Source organism: Macaca mulatta, chromosome 12 (assembly GCF_049350105.2).
Source record: "Macaca mulatta isolate MMU2019108-1 chromosome 12, T2T-MMU8v2.0, whole genome shotgun sequence".
NCBI lineage: Eukaryota > Metazoa > Chordata > Mammalia > Primates > Cercopithecidae > Macaca > Macaca mulatta.
The window spans coordinates 89846230-89869267 of NC_133417.1; the positions used below are offsets into that span (position 1 = coordinate 89846230).

A 23038-nucleotide genomic window follows, 5' to 3' on the forward strand; every position below is an offset into this window, starting at 1 on the left:
GTTACAATTAATTTATTATATATTAAGCAGTAAATCACTTGTAACTATATACACATAACCTTTTTGAAAAAGATAAAAAGAATAAATGATATATTTACACTTACATAGCATAATATTATATTTCTCACAGACCACTACAACAACTGTGTCTATATATTATTTTCCCATTACACCAAATAAATGATTAAAATGTTAACTAACCCACATAGATTTCATGGTTTTAAAAATCATATAAACAATAATTCGCCAGATTGATTTTAACCATTTTATTTGATATGTTGATTTACTTGCGAATGTTCAAAGAATTGGGAATATTTGGAATAATCTAGTTATTTATTAAGTCATATATATGAAAATACAATTGGAGTAATTGTGCAATAGTAATTTTTATTTTGGTTTTACAATAAATTTTATTTTTATATTTCAAATTTAAATTTAAGAAACTCTTATCTGTGTAAAACATACTAGTCAGAAGAAAATGGGAAATAACATATTTCTCATTTGTTAGGAAAATAAAAGTAAGGTGGAAAATAAAAGTAAAATAATTCCATATTTACTGTACAAAGAGAAATATAATTAGCATCTTGTATATTTTCTGGCATTTTTACTCTATTTCTATAGATGCAGATACTTGTGATTACATTGTAAAAAATTTGCATTTAAAAGATAACATTTTAGTCCAAGAATATATCAAATATTTTACAGCTATTAACATTATTGGTAATAACTGCAAGGTATATCTGTATAAAGTTGAGCCATATCTCTTACCCATTCTTCAATCATTGGGCATTCAGTGGTTTGTATATATATATTAAAAAATAATAGCATCAACGCCTGTTACACATGAGTTTCTATTACTCTCACTGTACTATCCAATATTTTTGTTAGCAAATTTTCAAAGCCTCCTATTCTCTGAAGAAGTTAATCACTGCCATCCTATGTGAATTCAATTTGAAAAGTATTCATGAGCACTTGCAATGCATGAGACACTTCTGATCCAGCACTTAAGAAAATGAACTGAATGGTCAGAAAATCAGTTTTAGACATAACATGCACAGATTGCAAAGACTTTTATATTAGAACTAGAATGAGATTTTGTACACAAAGAGAAACTTGAGTTAATGGAATCTAAAGAACGAGAGGCCTTGGGGAAAGATATTGTTCAGATCTGATATGTCATTAAGAGATTAGATGCTTTTAAAGCTGCCATGAGAAAAATCCAAACGATACACATTCATGGTAGTAATGGGAAAGGAAATTTTAAAGTCTTCCACAGGTTCATTCAGCAGAATGCCATTGATTAAATAATGACTAGAACAAAATTACACATTAATGTGTGATACCATCCACTAGAATATCTTAACCTTCTCCAAAGAAGGATATTTGCTAACATTCTAATAGAACCTTTTGCATAGTGCCATTGAAGAGAGCTAAATTGAATCAGGAAATAGAGTTGGTGATTGAGTTGTAATTATTTGATGGTATTACTTCTCTACAAGGTAAAAATCACACTTAGGTTTTTCAAAAGCTTGTAAAAAATAGTTCTTGACAGAAACAACTCTCCGGGATTCAAAGGAAGCTTTAAGCTTATGGAAACAGTAATAGTGGATAATATATTAACTCACTAAGAAATATGAAACTATAACCAAAAATATTGGAACAAGAGGGCAATGTATTTACTTGTAGTAGGGAAAACACTTAACAAGGTAATTCTTGTTATTAATCTAAATATATACTTAATTTCATACTAACTCACTCCAACTTGAAAGATGGTATTGGAAATATAGAGCTTAGAATATAAAAACTTGAAGGAATTTTACACATCGTATGAGGAGACAGAAGTCTAAAAATATAAGGAGAATTATCCAGGAACAATGTCTGGTAAGTGAATATCTAAGATAAGATTACATTCAACTATAAATAAGAGACATTTCAAAGTTGACTCTAAAAAGATTGGCTGAGCACGGTGGCTGACGCCTGTAACTCCAGCACTTTCGAGGCCAAGGCGGGTGGATCACGAGGTCAAGAGCTGGAGACCATCCTGGCCAATATAGTGAAACCCTGTCTCTACTAAAAATACAAAAATTAGCTGGGCATGGTTGCATGTGCCTGTAGTCCCAGCTACTTGGGAGGCTGAGGCAGGAGAAATGCTTGAACCTGAGAGGCAGAGTTTGCAGTGAGCTGAGATTGCACCACTGGACTCCAGCTTAGGAGCCAGAGTAAGATGAAAAAAAAATTGCATAGGTAATCTGTCAAAGGCTGATGCTGTAATTCAATGATGCTATTAAAGACTAGGAATCTATTGATTTTTCTGCTCTGCTTCAATTGATTAAATGAGGCTCACCATATTATGGAGGGTAATCTACTTCACTCAAAGTCTACTGATTTAAATATTGATCTTATCTAAAAAACATATTCACAGTAAAATCTAGACTAGTGTTTGACCAATATGTAGATACCATGGCCTAGTCAAGTTGACACATGCAATTAACCATCACAAGTTCACCTCTTTCTAAGTTAACTTGACACCCATACACATCTTAATCCTAACTTAATCTCCAAATAAATGTAATAACAAGGTCACACTCTGTCTAACATGATACAACTATTCTGCATACAACCCAAAACATACTAATCCTTTCCCCAGAAGATAATTTAAAGTCATTGGATAATGTTCACTTTTCTCCTTAATATCCTTAACTTAAACACTATGATGTAAAATTAATAACACTTAAATATTATGATGTAATTCAATACATATTATGTCATATCATAAAAGGATAAAAAAGAAAAACAAGTGTGTGTGTGTGTATGTATACAGTGGTATCCCCTTATCTGCAGTTTTAGTTACTCACTGTCAACTGTGTTCTGAAAATAGATGAGTATAGTACAATCAAATATGTTGAAAAAAAGAAAAAGACTATATTCCCATAACTTATATTATATTACAGTATATTGTTATAATTGTTCTATTTTATTATTAATTATTGTTAATCTCTTACTGTGCCTAGTTTATAAATTAAACTGTATCATAGGTGTGCGTGTGTATACATACAGGAAAAAAAAGAGTAAATGTAGGATTTGGTATTATATGTGGTTTTAGACATCCACTGGGGCTTTTGGAATGTATTCCATGCAGGTAAGGCACAACTAGTACACACACACACACACATACACACACACACATATTTATATAAAATAAGGAAAATATTGTCAAGTCAATTGAAGTCCTCATTTCTGTAACTGGCCACATGGTTATCGCCAGTATTTACAAATGCTTTCTTTTATTACCCACTCCCTTCACCCTCAACAAGCACCTCAATTGATAGTCATTCCTTGACTAGTAGGATGCCTCAAGACTTCATTTTTGAGGGTCTTGTCCATTATTAGTCTTGCCTGAATTGTTCTATTTTTCCATTGATGTCAGTCACAGGAAATGGTAATACTAAGATATGCCCTATGGGATGTCATGTATTCCAGATATAATCTTCCTTACCTCCATTGTGCAATAGTAGTCCAATTTCCCCTTGGTAATCAAAATCAGTAACCCCACCCAGCACAGTAACTCCCCCCTTTACCTGTTGATACAGACACATAAGGAGCCCAAAGTGGGTAGCTGTAGCTTAACCCATTCTGTCTTAACTTCCAGTTCAGTGGAATAATTAATGTGTCTCCTGATGGAAGCATTCCTTCCTTTGGAACTAAGACTTCTAGGCCAGCAGAACATAAGGTACCATAAATAGGAAGCCAAAACTTTGCTAGTAAGTAGATCAATAGTGGTAAGAGGGAGTGTGCCTGTCCCATGTTTGCCTCTTGATTCTTGGAACCATGAATCCTGGTTGTAAGGAAAACAACATCATATATTGGATGAACATATACAGCCTTCTGGAGAATGTTACTCAAACTCTGCCTGGTATTGCCACCTGGCTGGAGTTGTACCTGAATTTTCTTTCTTGGGGTGGAGGAGGGTAATCAAACAGTATTTATTTTAAAATTTAAATTTAAAGTCCATAAAGTCCATATATATGCTTTGTTCTAACAACTTTTCCTTTTAAGTTATTTATCCTTCAGAGATACTTGCACATGTACAAAGTTTTATGTAAAAAGACTTCACTATATACCTGTTTGTAATAATGGGAATCAGAAACAACCTAGACATCAACCAGTAGGGGAGAGGTATATATATGATGGTATTCCAAACTAGAAACCACCATACCACATTAAACTAAGTGTTTAGTGTAAAGTGCCTGTTTCAACAAATAAGGAGAGAAAAATATCTTTTTTCACCCATTCTTTGGTCTTTTGAAAAATTTCCTATGTAACTGAACTTTTGAAAGGCCATTCTACCATTCTAACAAACCAGTTTCTTCAGGGTGATAGAAAACATGGTAAGAGACGATAATTTCTTAAGCCTGGGCCCATTGCTATACTTCATTTGCTGTGAAGTGAGTACCTTGATTAGAGAAACGCTGCGTGTGGAATATCATAAATGTGGATAAGCTAGTCCACAGATGATAGTTTTGTGAGAATCACTGACTGCAGGGAGGGCAAGTCCATACCCAGAGTAAGTTTCTACTTCAGGAAGATGGTAACACTGCCCCTTTCATGATGAAAGCCATCCAATATACTCAACCTGCCACCAGGCAGCTGGCCGATCATTCCCCGGAATAGTGCTGTATCGGGGGTTAGTGGTGGTCTCTGTTGCTGCTGGCATTGGGCTCTCAGTGATGGCCATAGCCGGGTCTACCTTGGTGAGTGGAAGTCCACATTGCTGAGCCCATGTATGACCCGCGTTCCTGCCACAATGGCCTCTTTGTTCATGAGTTCACGGGGCAATGACACAGGCAGCTGGGGAAAGAGGCTATCTACCTGATTATTAAAACCTTCTCTGCTGAGGTGACCTTTTGATGAGCATTTATGTGGGACACAAATGTCTTCCTGTTTTTCTCCCACCTGCAGAAGTCTATCCACATACCCAGTCCTTCTTGTTACCAATTTTTAAATCATGTTTCTTGCAAGTTTCTAACCATCCAGCCAACCCATTGGCCACAGCTCATGAATTGGTATATAATTTTACATCTCGCTATTTCTCCTTCTAAAAACAATGAACAACAAAATTCACTACTTGATGTTCTTCCCATTGACAGGTATTCCTGTCATCACTGCTCTTCATTGTAGTCCCAGAAAAGAACTGTAGGCTGGTCATAGTGGCTCATGCCTGTAATCCCAGCACTTTGGGAGGCAGAGGTGGGTGGATCACCTGAGGTCAGGAGTTCAAGATTAGCCTGGCCAACATGGTGAAAACCCATCTCTACTAATAATACAAAAATTAGTTGCGCATGATGGCATGTGCATATTGTCCCATCTACTCAGGAGGCTGAGGCAGGAGAATCGGTTGAACCTGGGAGAAGGAGGTTGCGGTGAGCCGAGATTGCGCCACTGTACACCAGCCTGGGCGTCAGAGTGAGACTCCATCTCAAACAAACAAACAAACAAGCAAACAAAAAAGCCTGTAGTGCTGCAGCTGTCTATTTCAAAAGGTGCCTGCATGTCACACAGGACCATCTATAAACCAGGTCTGAGTTTTCTTTTCCTCTGTCAAATGTCACTTGCCCAGTGTCGTGGTTCAGAGAACTCTTCTTTTCCCACTCTTTTAAAACTTGCAGCTAAAGAGCATCTGTGCTACCATGCAACTACGAGCAATGGTCAAAACAAAAATGACCTGCAAATTCATTATTTCACTCTGAATGTTCTCTCTGTCTGGAGAGTTTTCCCTGAGATATCTGTTTCGGTTATTTCACATTTCTTAAAAGTCTATGCTCAAATGTCACCTTGTCAATGCGAACTTCTATGGTGAACACACTCTAAAGTGCTTCCCAGTGAGTCATGCCTTATATAATTCCCTTCCCTTGCATGTGGATGGAACCTGTGACTTGTTTCTAACTGACAAAATATGAAAAATTGGTGAGATAACACTCCATTGACTAGGTTGCTTTATATACTTTGCAGAATGGAGAGAGAGAGAGACACTTCCTTGATAACTTTGAATACGCTGTCATGATTTCAGTGAGTCTTATGAAAAACCTCAGGGACAAGAAACTGCTGTCAGCCTCTAGTTGCTTGGAATGGCCTTGACTGACAGCCAATAAGAAGCCCAGGCTCTCAGTCCTACTACCACAAGGAAATGAATTCCACTAATAGTATTAGAAAGCTTGGAAGTGGACATTTTCCACAGACAATCCTCCAGATGAAAATATACCCTAGCCAACTTCTTGATGGATGAAAGGACAGGTATGCAGATCATGGAATAAATGTGGGCTGATTAAGCTGCTAAATTTGTGGTAATTTGTTACACCAAAATAGAAAATTCATACACCTTCCCTAATCACTCTATTTGAAATTGCTATCCCTCACCTCACTACATGCCCTTTGGCCCTCTCTGCTTTGTTTCATCCACAGCACTTTTCACTGTCCAATATTCTATAGAATTAACTTGTTTATATGTTTTAATATCTGTTCCTCTCAACTATAGTGAAAATGTTATTTTAAAAGAGAATATTTTCTACTTTGTCACAGATATATCAACTGCGCTTAGAAGAGCACCTGACAAATAAAGAGCACTCAATGAAAGAGACATGAATATATGCATGACAACCAAATCAGCCAGACCTGAAGAGTTAGGCAGCTTAGGTAACATATAGCAGAATAAATATAGGAGATAGATCAGAGGATATGATCCCGGAAATCTTGATTCGAGTCCTGGACCTACTATGTGCATTTAACTCTGGACAAGTCTTTCAAATTTACTTAGCTTCAGTTTAATATATCTAAATATGCATACTAATGCAAGCCTTTTCTACATTTTTATTTTCATTATCAAACAAGGTAATATATATAATATTGCTTAATCAATTTTAAGGAGTAATATTCTGAATGAACAATACAGATGGCTAATATGCATGTAAAAATATTTCAACCTTCCTAGTAAACAAATGAATTATGGGCTAAACATTAATGATATGTCACTTATTGACTATAAATTAAAATATTGAGTAATGCTACCCAACATTGAATATGGTGTATATTCTCATATATGTTGAGAGTAGTGTAAAAATGGTGTAAAGTAATGAATAGCTGTTTGGAAAACATCAAAAGCCTCAAGAAGAGCACACGTATCTCTTTTATTCCAGCAGTCCTGTTTGTAGGAATCTGTCTTTGTTATGCAATCAGACAGGTATACAAAGTATAGGTATAAGGATGTTTATGAAAATTTGCTTGGCAACTGTAAAACAATGTAGTTGACCTAAATGTTAAAGCACAAACTTATGAATAACTAACATAGTTAATTTTTATATTTTCTCTTATTATTGGTCTGAATCTATATTCTCTCTCAGTCTCTCTTTCCTTCTTCTTACATTGATTAAACCTTTGCCAATCTCTCAATTTTATCCATTAACCTGAGGCTAGGATCATTGTAACATTGCTAGCATCATGGATTTTCCTGAGAATACATCTGATAATTAATGTTAGTTTGACCTACGTTGCCCTTATAACACTTTTGTTCTCTATAGAACTAACAGAATACATTAAAAAGTAGAGTCGGCCCTCTGAGAAGGTATCATAACCAAAGAATATTGAGTTCTCTACACTTTGCTATTTGTGACTTGCATATTTCCGAAACATATATTGAATTGTATGCAGTGTACATTATAATTTGTTTTAGATAAAATTGCTATATCACTTTATCTCACAAATTACTTTTAATAATTTTCTAACTTTCTAATCCATGCTAACTGTCATTCCTGTCTTGACATTTATCACTAAGAATTTCTTACAATGACTCTCAATAAATTGTTGAGGAAGCTTTAGAAATATCATTGATGTTTCCATAAGTTTCATAGATAATGCCTTGTGTATTTATTAGTGGGAAAGTTGTGTTGTTATTTCCACTTGGTATTCTAAAAATATTACGGTCATACATCACTTAACGACTGAAATCCATTCTGATAAATATGTCATTAGGCAATTTCATCATTGTGCAAAAATAATGGAGTGTACCTATATAAACTTAGGTGGTGCACCTTACTACACACCTATGCTATGTGCCTGTTGCTCCTGGGCTATAAACCTATAGCATGTTACTACAGCAGATACTGTGGGCAATTGTAACACAATGATATTTGTGTATTTAAATGTATCTCAACATAGAAAAGGTAATGCATTTCCCTATGATGATATGATATCTACAATATCAGTAGGCAACATAATATTTTCATCTCCATTATAATTTTCTGGGACCACATTTCTCTTTTTTTTTTTTTTGACAGAGTCTTGCTCTGTCACCCAGCCTGGAGTGCAGTGGTGTGATCTCGGCTCACAGCAACCTCTGCCTCCTGGGTTCAAGCAATTCTCCTGCCTCAGCTTCCCGAGCAGCTGGGACTACAGGCACGTGCCACCACGCCCCATTAGTTTTTGTATTTTTAGTAGAGATGGGGTTTTACCATATTGGCTTGGCTGGTGGGATCACATTTCTATATGCAGTCCATCATTGACCAAAGTGTTATTATTTGGAGTGTAACTATACTTGATTTCTATTATTTGCCTTTCAAAATTACTTTTCTAGATGTAAATATGAGGTGGAACTTTTTTCTTGTTGCAGAAAAATATAAGAAAAAATATTAAAACTGGTAAATTCCAGTTTTAAAACTCTACAAAGTATTTGGCCAGGTCTCAGACCAGTTGAATAGTATCAAAATATTAGGAGAGTTTGTTTACCTTGGTATCAGGAAGTCTGTCACAAAAATAAGAGAAATATTTGTGCGTAAATGATCAAGATTAGTACAATCACCTGGATGTAGCTTAGTGCTTCTGGACAGCCTCTACAATATTGACACCTTTACATTTTGTTTATTTTTTAACTGTAATTTTTATTTTTTGTGGATACGTAGTGGGTATATATATTTATGGCTTACATAAGATATTTTGACACAGGCATGCCATGTATAAGAATTACATCAGAGTAAATAGGGTATCCCTCGCCTCAAGTGTTTGTCCTCGTGTTTCAAGCAATCCAATTACTTTTAATTCTTTTTAAATGTACAATTAAATTATTTTTCTGCTATAGTCACTTTCTTATGCTCAAAAATACTGGGACTTACTTATTATTCTAACTGTATTTTTGTGCCCATTAAATATCCCCCACTTACCCACCCTCAGCTACCCTTTCCAGCCTCTGGTAACCATCCTTCTGCTCTCCATCTCCATGAGTTTGCTTTAATTTTTATCTCCCACAGATAAGTGAGAACATGTGGTGCTTGTCTTTCAGTGCCTGGCTTATTTCACTTAAGATAGTGATCTCCAGTTCCATCCATGTGGTTGCAAATGACAGGATCTCTTTATTTTCTATGGCTGAATGATAATTACGTGTTTATGTACCACATTTTCTTTTCCCATTTATCTGTTGATGGAGACCTAGGCTGCTTCCAAATCTTTACTATTGTGAACAGTGTTGCAATAAACATGAGAGTGCAGATATCTCTTCAATATACTGATTTCCTTTCTTTTGTGTATAGTGGGATTGCTGGATTGTACGGTAGCTCTGTTTTTAGTTTTCTAAGGAACCTCCGAACTGTTCTCCAGAGTGGTTGTACAAATTTGCATCCCAACAGTGTACAAGGATTCCTTTTCCTCCACGTCTTCACTAGTATTTTTTATTGCTTGCCTTTTGGATAAAAGCCATTTTAACTGGAGCGAGATGATGTCTCATTGCAGTTTTGATATACATTTCTCTAATAGTCAATGGTGCTGAGTACCTTTTCACTTACCTGTTTGTCATTTTTATGTCTTTTGTGAAATGTATATTGAGATGTTTTGCCCATTTTTAAATCTGATTGTTTGATTTTTTTCTTATAGAGTTGTTTGAGCTCCTTATATATTTTGGTTATTAATGTCTTGTCAGATGGGTAGTTTGCAAATATTTTCTGCCATTCTGTGAGTTGTCTCTTCAGTTTGTTAATTGTTTTTTTTTGTTTGTTTGTTTTTTGCTTGTTTGTTTGTTTGTTTTTGCTGTGCAGAAGCTTTTTAATTTGATGTGATCCCATTTGTCCATGTTTCCTTTGATTGTCTGGGTCTGTGAGTTATCGCTCAAGAAATCTTTGCCTACTCCAATGTCCTGAAGAGTTTTCCCAGTGTTTTCTTTTAGTAGTTTTATTTGGTGGGATTTTTGTATATGGAAAAAAATAGGAGTCTAATTTTTTTCTTCTGCATATGGATATCTAGTTTTCTCAGTGCAATTTATTGAAGAGACTGTCCTTTACCCAATGTATGTTCTTTGAACCTTTGTTGAAAATGACTTCACTGTAGATGTATGGATTTATTTCTGGGTTCCCTATTTTATTCCATTGGTCTGTCTTTTTTATGCCAATACCATGCCATTTTGGTTACTTTAGCTCTGTATTATAATTTAAGCCAAGTAATGTGATTCCTCCAGTTTTGTTCCTTTTGCTTAAGATAAGTTTGGTTATTCTGGGTCTTTTGTGGTTCCATATACATTTTATGATATTTTTTATTTATATGAAGGATATATTTGCTATTTTAATATGAATTGCATTAAATCTGTAGATTACTTTGGGTAGTATGTACATTTTAACAATATTGATTCTTCCAATCCCTGAACATGGAATATATTTCGACTTTTTGGTGTCCTCTTCAATTCCTTACATCAATGTTTTATAGCTTTTTTATTGCATAAATCTTTTACTGCTTTGGTTAAGTCGAGGTATTTTATTTTATTTGGAGTTATTGCAAACACAATTAATTTCTTAATTTCTTTTTCAGAATTTTAATTGTTGGTATATAAAATTACTACTGATTTTTGTATGTTGATTTTGTATCCTGAAACTTTACTGAATTTGTTCATCAGTTCTAAAAGCTTTTTGGTGGCATCTTTAGGTTTTTCCAAGTATAAGATTATATCATCTGGAACAAACATAACATGACTTCTTCCTTTCCAATTTGGATATCTTTTATTTCTTTCTCTTGTCTGATTGCTCTAGCTAGGATTTCAGTACTCTGTTGAATAACAGCGGTGAGAGTGGTCATTCTTGTCATGGTCCAGACCACAAAGAAAAGGCTTTCAGTTTTTCCCCCGTTCAGTATGATACTAGCTGTGGGTCTGCTGTAATGTGGCTTTTATTATGTTGAGGTATGCTCCTTCTAAACCCAGCTTTTTGAGGGCTTTTATCAGAAAGGGATGTTCAATTTTATCAAACACTATTTCAGCATCAATTGAAACGATTGTATGGTTTTTGTTCTTCATCCTGTTGATATTTTGTATCACACTGATTGACTTGCCTGTGTCAAATCATCCTTGTCTCCCTGGGATACATTCCCCTTCGTCATGATGAATAACCATTTTAATATGTTAATTCGGTTTGCTAGTATTTGTTGAGGATTTTTGTATCAGTAGTCATCAGTGATGTTGACCTGTTGTGTGTATGTGTGTGTGTGTGTGTGTGTTTTCAGTGTGTCTTTTCCTGGTTTTGGTATCAGGGCAATATGGTCTTATAGAATGAGTTTGGAAGTATTCCCTCCTTCTTTATTTTTTCAGATAGTTTGAGTATGATTGCTACTAGTTGTTCTTAAATGCTTGGTTCAATTCAGCAGTAAAGTCATCAGGTTCTCGTATTTTTCTTACTAGGAGGCTTTTCATTATGGCTTCCACCTCGTTACTTGTTACTGGTCTGTTTGAGTTTTGGAGTTCTTCATGGTTCAGTACGTTGTATATGTCTGGGAATTTGTGTATTTCTTCTAGAGTTTTCAATCTATTGGCATGTAGTTGCTCATAGTCGCCACTAATGGTCTTTTGAATTTCTGTGGTATCTGTTGCAATCTCTCCTCTTACATCTCTGATTTTATTTGGATCTTGTCTCTTTTTTTTTTTCTTAGTCTTGCTAAAGGTTTGCCAATTTTGTTTAACTTTTTAAAAAAAAAAAAAAACTTCTTTTTGTTTCTTTGATGTTTTATATTGTTTCCTTTACTTCATTTTCATTTATTTCCACTCTAATCTTTTTTATTTTTTTTTCTTCTACTAATTTGGGGTTTGGTTAGCTTGTGTTTTCTAGTTATTTAAGATGAATTCTTAGGTTATTTGAAGTTGTCTTCTTTTTTAGTTTGCTATAAACTTTCCTCTTAGTAATGCTTTGATTGTATCCCATAGATTTTGGTATGTTGCATTTCCATTATCACTTAAGAAGTGTTTTGATTTCCTTATTTATCTCTTTATTGACCCACTGATCATTAAGGAGCATATTGTTTCATTTTCCTTCATTTGTATAGTTTACAAAATTCCTCCTTTTATTGATTTCTAGTTTTATTCCACTGTGGTCAGAGCAGATGCCTAATATTATTTCAAATTTTTTGAATGTTTTAAGATTTGTTTTGTTATGTAACATATGATCTACTCTTGAGAATGATCCCTATACTGAGGAAAAGAATGTGTATCATGTAGCTGTTGGATGAAATGTGTCATAAATATCTATTAAGTTCATTTAGTCTATAGTACAGGTTAAGTCCAATGTTTCTTTGCTGATTTTCTCTCTGGAATATTTGTGCAATGCTGAAAGTGGATGTTAAAGTCTCTCCAGCTATTATTGTCCTGAGGTCTAGCTCTCTATTTAGCTCTAATGTTTGCTTTATAAACTTGGTGCTTCAGTGTTGGGTGCATATATATTTACAATTGTTATATCTTCTTGTTGATTTGATCTTTTTGTCATTATATAGCGACCTCCCTTGTCTTTTCTTACAATTGTTGCCATGGAATCTGTTTATCTCATATAACTATAGCTACTCCTATCCTTTTCTGGTTTCCGTTGTCATGGGATATCTTTTTCCTTCCCTTTATTTTCACTCTATGTGTGTTTTCTTAGGTGATGTGTGTTTCTGGTAAGTAACAGATTATTGGATCTTGGGTTGGTTTTTTTTAAATTAATTTAACCATTCTATGTCTTTTGATTGGAGAGTTTAGTCCATGTATGCTTAATGTTATTATTGATAAGTGAGAACTTACTACTGCCATTTTGTTATTTGTTTTCTGGTTTTGTTGTGGTCTTCCCTTTCTTCTTTCTTTCCTTCTTGTCCTTCTTTCACTAAAGGTAATTTTCTTGGGTGATGTGAATTAATTTCTTTATTTTTATTTGTTGTGTTTCAATTGTATATTTTTTGATTTGAGATTACTATAAGGCTTGCAAATAGTCTCTTACAACCCACTATTTTAAGCTAACAACTTAACACTTTTTGCATAAACAAACATGAGCAAACAAGCAAAAATAAAACTAATAAGAACCCTATGCTATAACTTTGTTCCCCTCCTATTTTATTTTTTGTTGTTTCTGTTTATATCTTATCTATATTTAATTTTTTCTCTTTTTTTTTTTTGAGACGGAGTCTTGCTCTGTCTTATCTATGTCTTTAAAAGTTGTTGTAGTTGTTGTTTTTGATTGTTTCATCATTTAACCTTTCTATTTAAGAGTAGTTTACACACCACTGTTACAGTATTACAGTGTTACATGTTTTTCTGTGTGCTTACTATTACCAGTGAATATTGTATCTTCAGATTATTTCTTACTGCTCATTAAAAACCTTTTCTTTCTAACAGAAGTACTCCCTTTAATATTTCTTTTAGGACAATCTGGTATTAATGAAATTCCACAGATTTTTTTTGGGAAAGTTGTTATTTCTCCTTCCTGCTTGAAGGATATTTTAAGCAGGTTTACTATTCTAGGGTAAAAGTTTTTTGTTTTTGTTTTTGTTTTTGCTTTTTTCCTTAAGCACTTTAAATACATCATACCACTCTCTCCTAGCCTGTATAGTTTCCATTAAAATGGCTGCTACTGGACATGTTGGACCTCTGTATTATATTCTTTGTTTCTTTTCTCTTGCTGCTTTTAGGATTTTTTTTTTCCCCTTGATCTTTGGGAGTTTGATTATTAAATGCCTTGAGGTAGTCTTCTTTAGGTTAAATCTTCATGGTGTTCCATTACCTTCTTTTACTTGTATATTGATATCTTCTTTTTTAGGTTTGGGGAGTTCACTTTTATTATCCCTTTGAATAAACCTTGTATCCCCATGTCTTACTTAACATCCTATTTGAGGCCAAAAACTCTTAGATTGTCCCCTTTGAGGGTATTTTCCGGATCCTGTAGGTGTGATTTATTATTTTTTATCCTTTTTCTTTTGTCTCCTCTGACTTTGTATTTTTAAATAGCCTATCTTCAAGCTAACTAATTTTTTCTTCTGATAGATCAATTGTTTTTAAGAAACTGTGATGCATTCTTTAGTTTGCCAATTGCGTTTTTCAGCTCAAGAATTTCTGCTTGCTTTATTTTAATTATGTCAATCTCTTTGTTAAGTTTATCTCATAGAATTCTGAATTCTTTCTTTCTTATCTTCAATATTTTTGAGTTTCCTCACAAGTGCTATTTTGAATTATCTGTATGAAGGGTCACATATCCCTGTTTCTTCAGGGTTGGTCCATCATGTCTTATTAGGTTCCTTTGATGAGATCATGTTTTCCTGGATGGTCTTCATACTTAGGAATATCTGTCTCTGTCTGGTTATTGAAGAGTTAGGTATTTATTGTAGTCTTCAGAGTTTGGGCTTGTTTGTACCTACACTTTTAGAAGGGTTTTCCAGGTCCAAAAGGACTGTATGTTGTGAACTATGCTGTATCTGCATTAGCGGGCACCCCAAGCCCAGTAATTCTGTGGCTCTTGCAGATTCAGAGATACCACCTCCAAGGTCTTGGACAAGATCCAAAATAATTGTCTGGATTACCAGACAGAAACTCCTGTTCTTTTCCCTTACTTTCTCCCAAATAAATGGAGTCTCTCTATCAGTTCTGAGCTGGCTGGAGCTAGGGGTGGAGTGACGTAAACACCCTTGTGGCCACCACCACTTGGATTGCACTGGTTCAGACCTGAAGCCAGCACAGCGTTGGGTCTCACCCAAAGTCTGCTATAGCCACTACCTGGCTACCATCTATGTTCACTCAAAACCCTGGGGCTTTACTAATGGCTGGTGGCCTACGTCCTTCCCTTTGGGGAATCAATTTCCTTCAAGCCCCAGCTGGGTCCGGAGGTTATGTCTTAAAGCAAGGGTCCAGAATCAAAAACCTTAGAAGTCTACCTGGTATTCTGTTGTACTGTGGCTGAGCTGGCACTCAAACCACAAGATTTGTGGAAGTGGTCCTTCCCACTTATCCCTCACATTTCCTGAGGCAGAGGAGCCCCACCCCATGGCCACCACCACCGTAGGCCCATAGGGAGAACTATCAGGCACTGCTGATATTTCCTTAAGGGTCAGAAGTTCTTCAGTCAGCTTGTGGTGAATATCTCCTGGCCTCGGGCTCAAGCTTCAGGGCAGTGGGCTCCCCTCTGGCCCAAGGCAGATCCAGAAATGCCATGCAAAATCCAAATCCTGGATTCAAGGACCCCAAGGGATCATTTTGTACTCTATCTTCCTGTGGCGGAGCTTGTACCTAAGGTGCAAGACAAAGTCCCCTTTCCTTCTCTCTACTTTTCTCAAGCAGAGGAAGTCTCTCCCCATATCCACCACAACTGGGAATGTGCTGAGAGTTTAACTGGAAGCCAGGAAGTCACAGAGTCTTACGCGAGGCCCACAAAGTACTACCTGGGTGTTGCTGCTGGTTATTCAGGACCCAAGGGCTCTTCAGTTAGCAAGTGATCAATTCTGCCAAAACTAGGTCCTTCCCTTCAAGAAAGTAAGTTTCCTTCTAGCCCAGCATGTGTTTAGAAATGTTTTCCTGGAGCTGGGACCTGGAAAGAGGGTTTCACAACTCTGACTAGTACTCTTTCCTGCAGTGAGTGAGATGGTATCTAAGATGCAAGACAAAGTTCTCCTTGTTCTTCTGTCTCCTCCCATCCCCTCCCTTCTGCTCCCCTTCCCTCTCCTCCCCTTCCCACCCCTCTCTCTCTTCAAGTAGAATGAAGGGGTCTTTTTGGAGCCACAAGCTCTGCAGCTTGGGGTTAGGGGTGGGGAAGGAGTGGCATCAGCCCTCCCTTAGCCATCCCAGCTGTTATTCAGTTTGTTATGTGCCCCTCCAGTCCACTGGCTCTGAGCCCAGTTCAACAATAGGACTTGCCTAAGAGTTGCAGCCTAGACTGCCATGAGTTGAATAAATAAGGATTAAATAAATAAAGCTGAACTTTATTGAGAGCCCCAGAGCACTCTGGCCCAAGGTGGCAAGGCTTGCAGTAACTCAAGTTCCAACTGCTGTAATAGTCCATTCCCCTCTGGCTAGGGCTGGTTTAAATACTACCTCCATAGGTGAGCATCAGCTGAGTTCGGTTAGGTTTTGCTTTCTGTTGTGACAAGAAAGCACTCATTTCAACATAATGTCTCACAATTGTTTCTCTCTCACTCTCTCAAGTGCGCAGATTTTTCTCTCCATGCAGAATGGCCACTTCTGGGGGGTTGAGAGAAGGGAGGCATTGGCTATTCAAGACTGTTTATCTTACTTTTTCAGTGCCTCTTTAAGTAAAATGAAGTTAAACCCAGGTACTGTGAGTGCTCACTTCATTTTTGGTTCTTATGAAGGTGCCTTTTTTTGTGTGGAAAAATTGTTATCCTTGTGGGGTGGGGGAAGATGATTGGTGGAGACTTCTAGTCTATCATCTAGCCTCTCCTCTTTAAATTTACATTTTAAATAGGCACAGTTATCTAAATCTGGAGCTGCTTCCAGCCATGTCTATCGGTCACTTATATTACAAATAACAATAGTATTGGCATTTAATAATTGACTGACTCCTCAATATTCAATGATTATGTCAATGAAACCAGATTATTTGTAAACCTCAATGGTTGCTTTGAAACAGTAAATAGTGAAAGTCCTGGCATTTTTGCATGCTTTCTTTGGAAAATACAGTTTGTTTTTCATTAGAAGCATTGCACTTTTATCTTACCAATGAAATTTAAACCCACTATTTTTAACCATTGATTATTACATGTATTTTATGTATTATATATGTGTATTATATGTGTGTGTGTGTGTGTGTGTGTGTGAGTATGTAATAACAATTAACTTTTATACTAAAGATTTTATCAAAAACAGTAAAGTCTGTCTTTTTGGTTTGTTGACTGGAGCTTTTCTAAAGAACCAGTAGGAAATAAATTATCTGTACTTCTTAGAATAAAACTATTTATAACTAATAATCAAAGATCATTTGCTGAATAGCTCTGGTATTAAAACTCTTTCTTGCTTTATTTCACCTGGTACTTTACTTCTTTTACATCTTAATTTAGAAAACTTAGATTCCTGTGTTTGTACAAAGCTGTTCATGGTTCCTGATATACACTCTCATCCTCAACATCCAACCCTTTTTTCTAGTTGATATTTGTATTCCTAAAAACCCAGCACAGATATCACTTTTACCAAGTAGCTGTCTTTAGGGTTTTCTTGAGCACTTCTCTCTCTTCATACATGGCACTGTAAGAATATTCCAACCAGTGATTGCTGTTATCTCTTAATGTATATGTTCACTCCTTATTTCTGTAAAATATACAACACTTGCCCGCATATACACTCATAGAAACACACAATGAAAGTAAAAATATTTTCTTTAAATAAAAAAAAAAATCTCAGTCATTTATCAGAGTGACTGCTGCTAGTGCTCAATAATTATCTATTGAATGAGTTTTCATATTACTTTAAGGTTTTAAGAAATAAAAGTGACCAAGACCCTGTATACCTAAAATTTATGAGTAAAATATTCTTGACCTATTATACTATAATTCTACAACTGTTTTATGAATATCAATTAATCATTTAATGCATATTATAAAATTATAGCCATTTTAATAGTCATATTAAGGAAATGATTTCAAAGTTTTCCTTTCTGGGAAATATCTATACAACTGAGACATTTATGACATGATTTATCTTTCATCTAAATTCTTCTCTGAAAAGTCTTATCCTATACAAATATGTCCGTGCAAATGAGCATTCTTGAAATATCTTTGTGTAATTCAAAAATATATAGATATATACACATACAAAGACTCTTTCTATAAATCATGTCAATTTAAATATTAGAGATCATTTGAAGCTTAAACTATGTCAGTGTTATATGTCACTTGAGCTACCTCATGCTACATTGGGGAAATTCAGATTTACAATCCAGAATCATCAGTAGCCTACTATTATTTATTCATAGTGATGAACTTTTTAAAATAGATGGAACATTTATAATTTGAAGATTCTAAATGAACTACACAATAATTTAAAAATATTTATGGAACAGAAGTTTTATAGACTAGGTATTGTTCTAAGCTCCTGGTACACATAAGTGCATATGTATAAGGTATTTATTAAAACTTTATCCAATTAGTTTGTTAAAATGTAATTAGTGGTATTAGTTCATTCTCATGCTGCTAATAAATACATACCAGAAACTGGGAAATTTATAAAGTAAAGAGGTTTGACTCACAGTTCCACATGGCTGGGGAGTCCTCACAATCATGGCGGAAAGTGAAGGAGGACCAAAGTCATGTCTTACATGGTGGCAGGCAAGAGAGCATGTGCAGGGGATCTTCCCATTATAAAACCATTGAATCTCATGAGACTTATTCACTATCACTAGAACAGCACAGGAAAGACCTCCTCCCAGCTGCTTTCACGAGCTGGTGTTCAGTGTCTGTGGCTTTTCCAGGCACATGGTGTAAGCTGTCAGTGGATCTACCATTCTGCTGTCTGGAGAACAGTGGCCATCTTCTCACAGCTCCACTAAGCAGTGCCCAAGTGGGGACTCTATGTGGGGGCTCCCACCCACATTTCCCTTCTGCACTGCCCTAGCAGAGGTTCTCCATGAGGGCTCTGCCCCTGCAGCACACCTCTGCCTGGACATCCAGGCATTTCCATACATCCTGTGAAATCTAGGCAGAGGTTCCCAAACCCTGATTCTTGACTTCTGTGCACCCACAGACTCAACACCATGTGGAAGCCACCAAGACTTCAGACTTGCACCCTCTGAAGCAATGAACTGAGCTGTACATTGGCCCCTTTTACCCACGGCTAGGATGCAGGGCACTAAGGCCTGAGACTACACAAAGCAACAAGGCTCTGGGTCTGACCCACAAAACTACTTTTTCCTCCCAATGCTCTGGGCCTGTGATGGGACGGGCTGCTGTGAAGAACCCTGACATGCCCCAGAGATGTTTTTCCCCAATATCTTGGCCATTAACATTTGGCTCCTTGTTACTTATGCAAATTTCTGCAGCCAGCTTGAATTTCTCCTCAGAAAATGGGTTTTTCTTTTCTATCGCATCATCAGGCTGCAAATTTTCCACTTGTATGTTCTGCCTCCCTTTTAAACATAAGTTCTAATTCCAAACCCTAACTTTGTGAATACATAAAACTGAATGCTTTTAACAGCCCCTAAATCACCTCTTGAATGCTTTGCTGCTTAGAAGTTTCTTCCAAAAAATTTCACAAATCTCTAGGGCAGGGGCAAAATGTTATCAGTCTTTTTGCTAAAGCATAACAAGAGTAACCTTTATTCCAGTATCCAACAAGTTCCTCATCTCCATCTGAGACCACCTCAGCCTGGGCTTTATTATCCATATCACTATCAGAATTTTGGTCTAAGCCATTTGACAAGTCTCTAGGAGGTTTCAAACTTTCCCATATCTTCCTGTCTTCTGAGCCCTCCATACTGTTCCAACTTCTGCCTGTTACCCAGTTCCCAAGTCACTTCAACATTTTCAGGTATCTTTAGAGTAGCACCCCACTACCCGGCACCAATTTACCATATTAGTTAGTTCTCATGCTGCCAATAAAGACACATCGGAGATTGGGTAATATATAAAGGAAAGAGGTTTAATTGACTCACAGTTGCACATGGCTGGGGAGACCTTACAATCATGGTGGGAGGCAAAGGAGGAGCAAAGTCATGTCTTACGTGGAGGCAGGCAAGAGAGCATGAGCAAGGAAACTCCTCTTCATAAAACCGTCAGATCTCATGAGACTCATTCACTATCTCAATGACAGTATGGACCCACCCCCATGATTCAATTACCTCCCACTGGGTACTTCACACCACACATGGGAATTATGGATGCTACAATTCAAGATGAGATTTGGGTGGGGACACAGCCACATTATATCACTAGTGTAAGTGAGTCCTACTCAAGATTCTGACATATTACAATCGCATAACAACATGAACCATTAGGGAAAATAGTACTTTTATTATTTTTAATAACTGTACACATCATGAAAGTACATAGTGAAAATATTTGGCACACAAGACAATTTTGATGTCTCTAAAATTATGCCACACACATGGCTATTTAGCAATTATGTTCGAGTTGGCATGCTGTTTTTCTTGCCATCAACCCAGAAAATGAACTTCTTTAACACAGATGAAAGATAATACCCAATGTAGTAAGAATTTCTAGAAAAACAGTACTAATTTTCTTCCAATATCTTGAAATGTGCCTGCTGCTTGAGAGAAGGGGTTGTTTTAAATCACATCAGGAGAGATCATTTGTCTTAACGGATTAACATAAATAATGCACTCTCAGAACACACAAAAAGGGCTGCTCTGCCTATGGAGTAGCCATTCTTTATTCATTTGCTTTCCTAATATACTTTTCACTTAAACACACACAAACACACACACATACACACACATACACGAACATAAACACAAAGGACCAGATAACTTTCTAATACGCTGTACATCAAAATATAAGAAAACGTATTGTATGTAACTCAAATATATAAGCAAGTTGAATTTTTTTGGAAATTTGGGATTTATAAGACACAAATGCTTCATCTGAATTACACGGAGAAACAGCAGGAAACAATCAATATGAAGACATTAAAGTTTTCAATTCCCATTTGCCTAAGGCATAGATATAAATTTTACTATGATGTAATAATATGCTTTGGCTTTTTCACTAGCCAAAGTACAAGAAAATATTTTTGTTAGAAGTGGACTGTCATGAATGTTGTGTTTACCTTTCGATGAGGTCAAAGATGATGCATTGGAAAATTTCAACAATAACAATGAAACTTTACTTACTGCTATAGACCAAAATATAATTAACCATTTCCAACATTTTTCAACAGAGGCTCAAGGAACTGAAACAAAGGGAATTTGCTCGAAATGTAGCATCTAAATCCAGGAAAGATGAAAGAAAACAGGAAAAGGCACTCCAACGCCTGCACAAGCTAGCTGAGCTAAGAAAGGAAACTGTATGGTGAGTATCCAATGAAATCGTATGTTTTCTTAAAACATGACCTAAAAAGGGGTATAGGGGGAGTCAGAAATAAAGGGCACAAATCTATTTATTTCTGTACTCAGAATAAGGCAGACATGTTTTCATGGCCTTCTGTAGGCTGTAAACAGTAATTTGAATTAGAATTTTATGCAAACACCTGTTTAATGCACATTTCAATAAAAAGCCAAAATTACTGTAATTTTGGATTAAAAAATAAACTTTATGTTGTTATTTAAGCTATCTTAGTTGAAAGCTATCCCATTTCTTGATTTGGGGTAAAATATTTGATTGAGCAAGAGAGCAAGGCAGTATCTTATGAACCTTTTGACAAAAAGAGTTTTTAGAGATACTTTTTAAAATGAAAATTTGGAGAACTTCTATTTAAAATTATGTTTAAGATTCCTTTTCTAAAAAAGGATAAGAATTTTGCTTGAGAAGCAGACCAACATTAAGTGTGCTGTGAATAAACTGTAACTGGGCTGTTAGAGGCTCACAACTCTTAAACTTTGACCTGCTTCTAACTGTGAGCAGCTATTAGGTGTGAACAGTATTGTATTTCAGACTTTACAATTCAAGCCAGGGCAAAGCTATTAAAAAGAAGACTTTTTAAAAGTAGTCTTTGTTTCTCCAATAAATAAGTTCTCTTTTATTATTGTCTATACAAAAATTACTTCATTCCAAATTTACTTTTTGCTGAATAATATTATGTGATACATTGACACATCGAAACATTGTTAGAGATGCCAAATTTGTAAAAGACAAAATAAAATGTATACGTATTTGGAATCCTACTTGGAACTGTTCAAAACAGACGTTACTGCTGTTCAGTTTCACAAATCAGGTATGTTTACATTTTATGGTAATGCGTAAAAAATTACACAAATTTTAACTATAGAGAATCATGAAACCTATGTAACTTAACGCTCTATAAATAGCATTTGCAAATATAAATTATGATATATTAAGTGAACTAGAGCTAATAATGATAAACACAAAAAAGCAACACTGCTTATCTAAAGTATTATCTTCTGTATAAAGCACATGTTTTACATTATACACACAGCCATACATACATGGTTTTTCAATTAATTTTGTGCTTCAAAAGATGGGAAAAGAAAGTCGTTCTGTTACTTAGCAGATAGAACAATGAAGCAATACATTGTGTTAGTGGTTAGATAAAGGAAATGTCCAACTAAAATTTTCCTGTCCACTTATAGTATCTAAAACACTGACATTTTAGAATAGCAGGAATTTTCTTCATACTCTGTTCTGTTATGTTAAGGATAAGGTTTAGGGTTTTCTTATATTTATGTGTTTGTCAGTATAGTTCTTTTCATCAGAACTCACTACAGTGTAATGTAATTCCAAATAAATTATATTTTAAGGGAATTGTCTTTTATCCTGCATTTACTGCATGTTATGATATAATGTGTAACTTCAGGATAATTTTAAATATTGAGACTAACAATTTCAAAAGAGTCAAAGCTCTCATCAAGCTAGTAGTATCTCTTAGTTACCTTTGCCCATACGAATTGGGCTATAGTAGACTCTTGGTGAATGCTGGGTGAATTGAATTGTTCAACTGAATTCCCAGCTTTTCTGAAGTCATGATTAAGGGTTTTGTTTAGAACTTTCATCATATTTGCCATATAACATCAATGATATTAAGTATTTGTGAATCAAAAGTAATTTTACCTTAGACAATACAACACTCTAAAATATCACTGAAGAGACCATG

General features: G+C 35.6%; 1 protein-coding gene across 1 annotated transcript in view; it reads left to right on the top strand.

Moving 5' to 3' along the window:
* Nucleotides 1–23038, top strand: part of ZNF804A (zinc finger protein 804A) — a 348960-nt gene that overhangs the window by 321911 nt on the left and 4011 nt on the right. The window contains exon 3 of the mRNA XM_001103182.5: nt 21149–21279. Coding sequence (XP_001103182.3) covers nt 21149–21279 — 131 coding nt within the window. The remainder of the gene's footprint in view (nt 1–21148; nt 21280–23038) is intronic.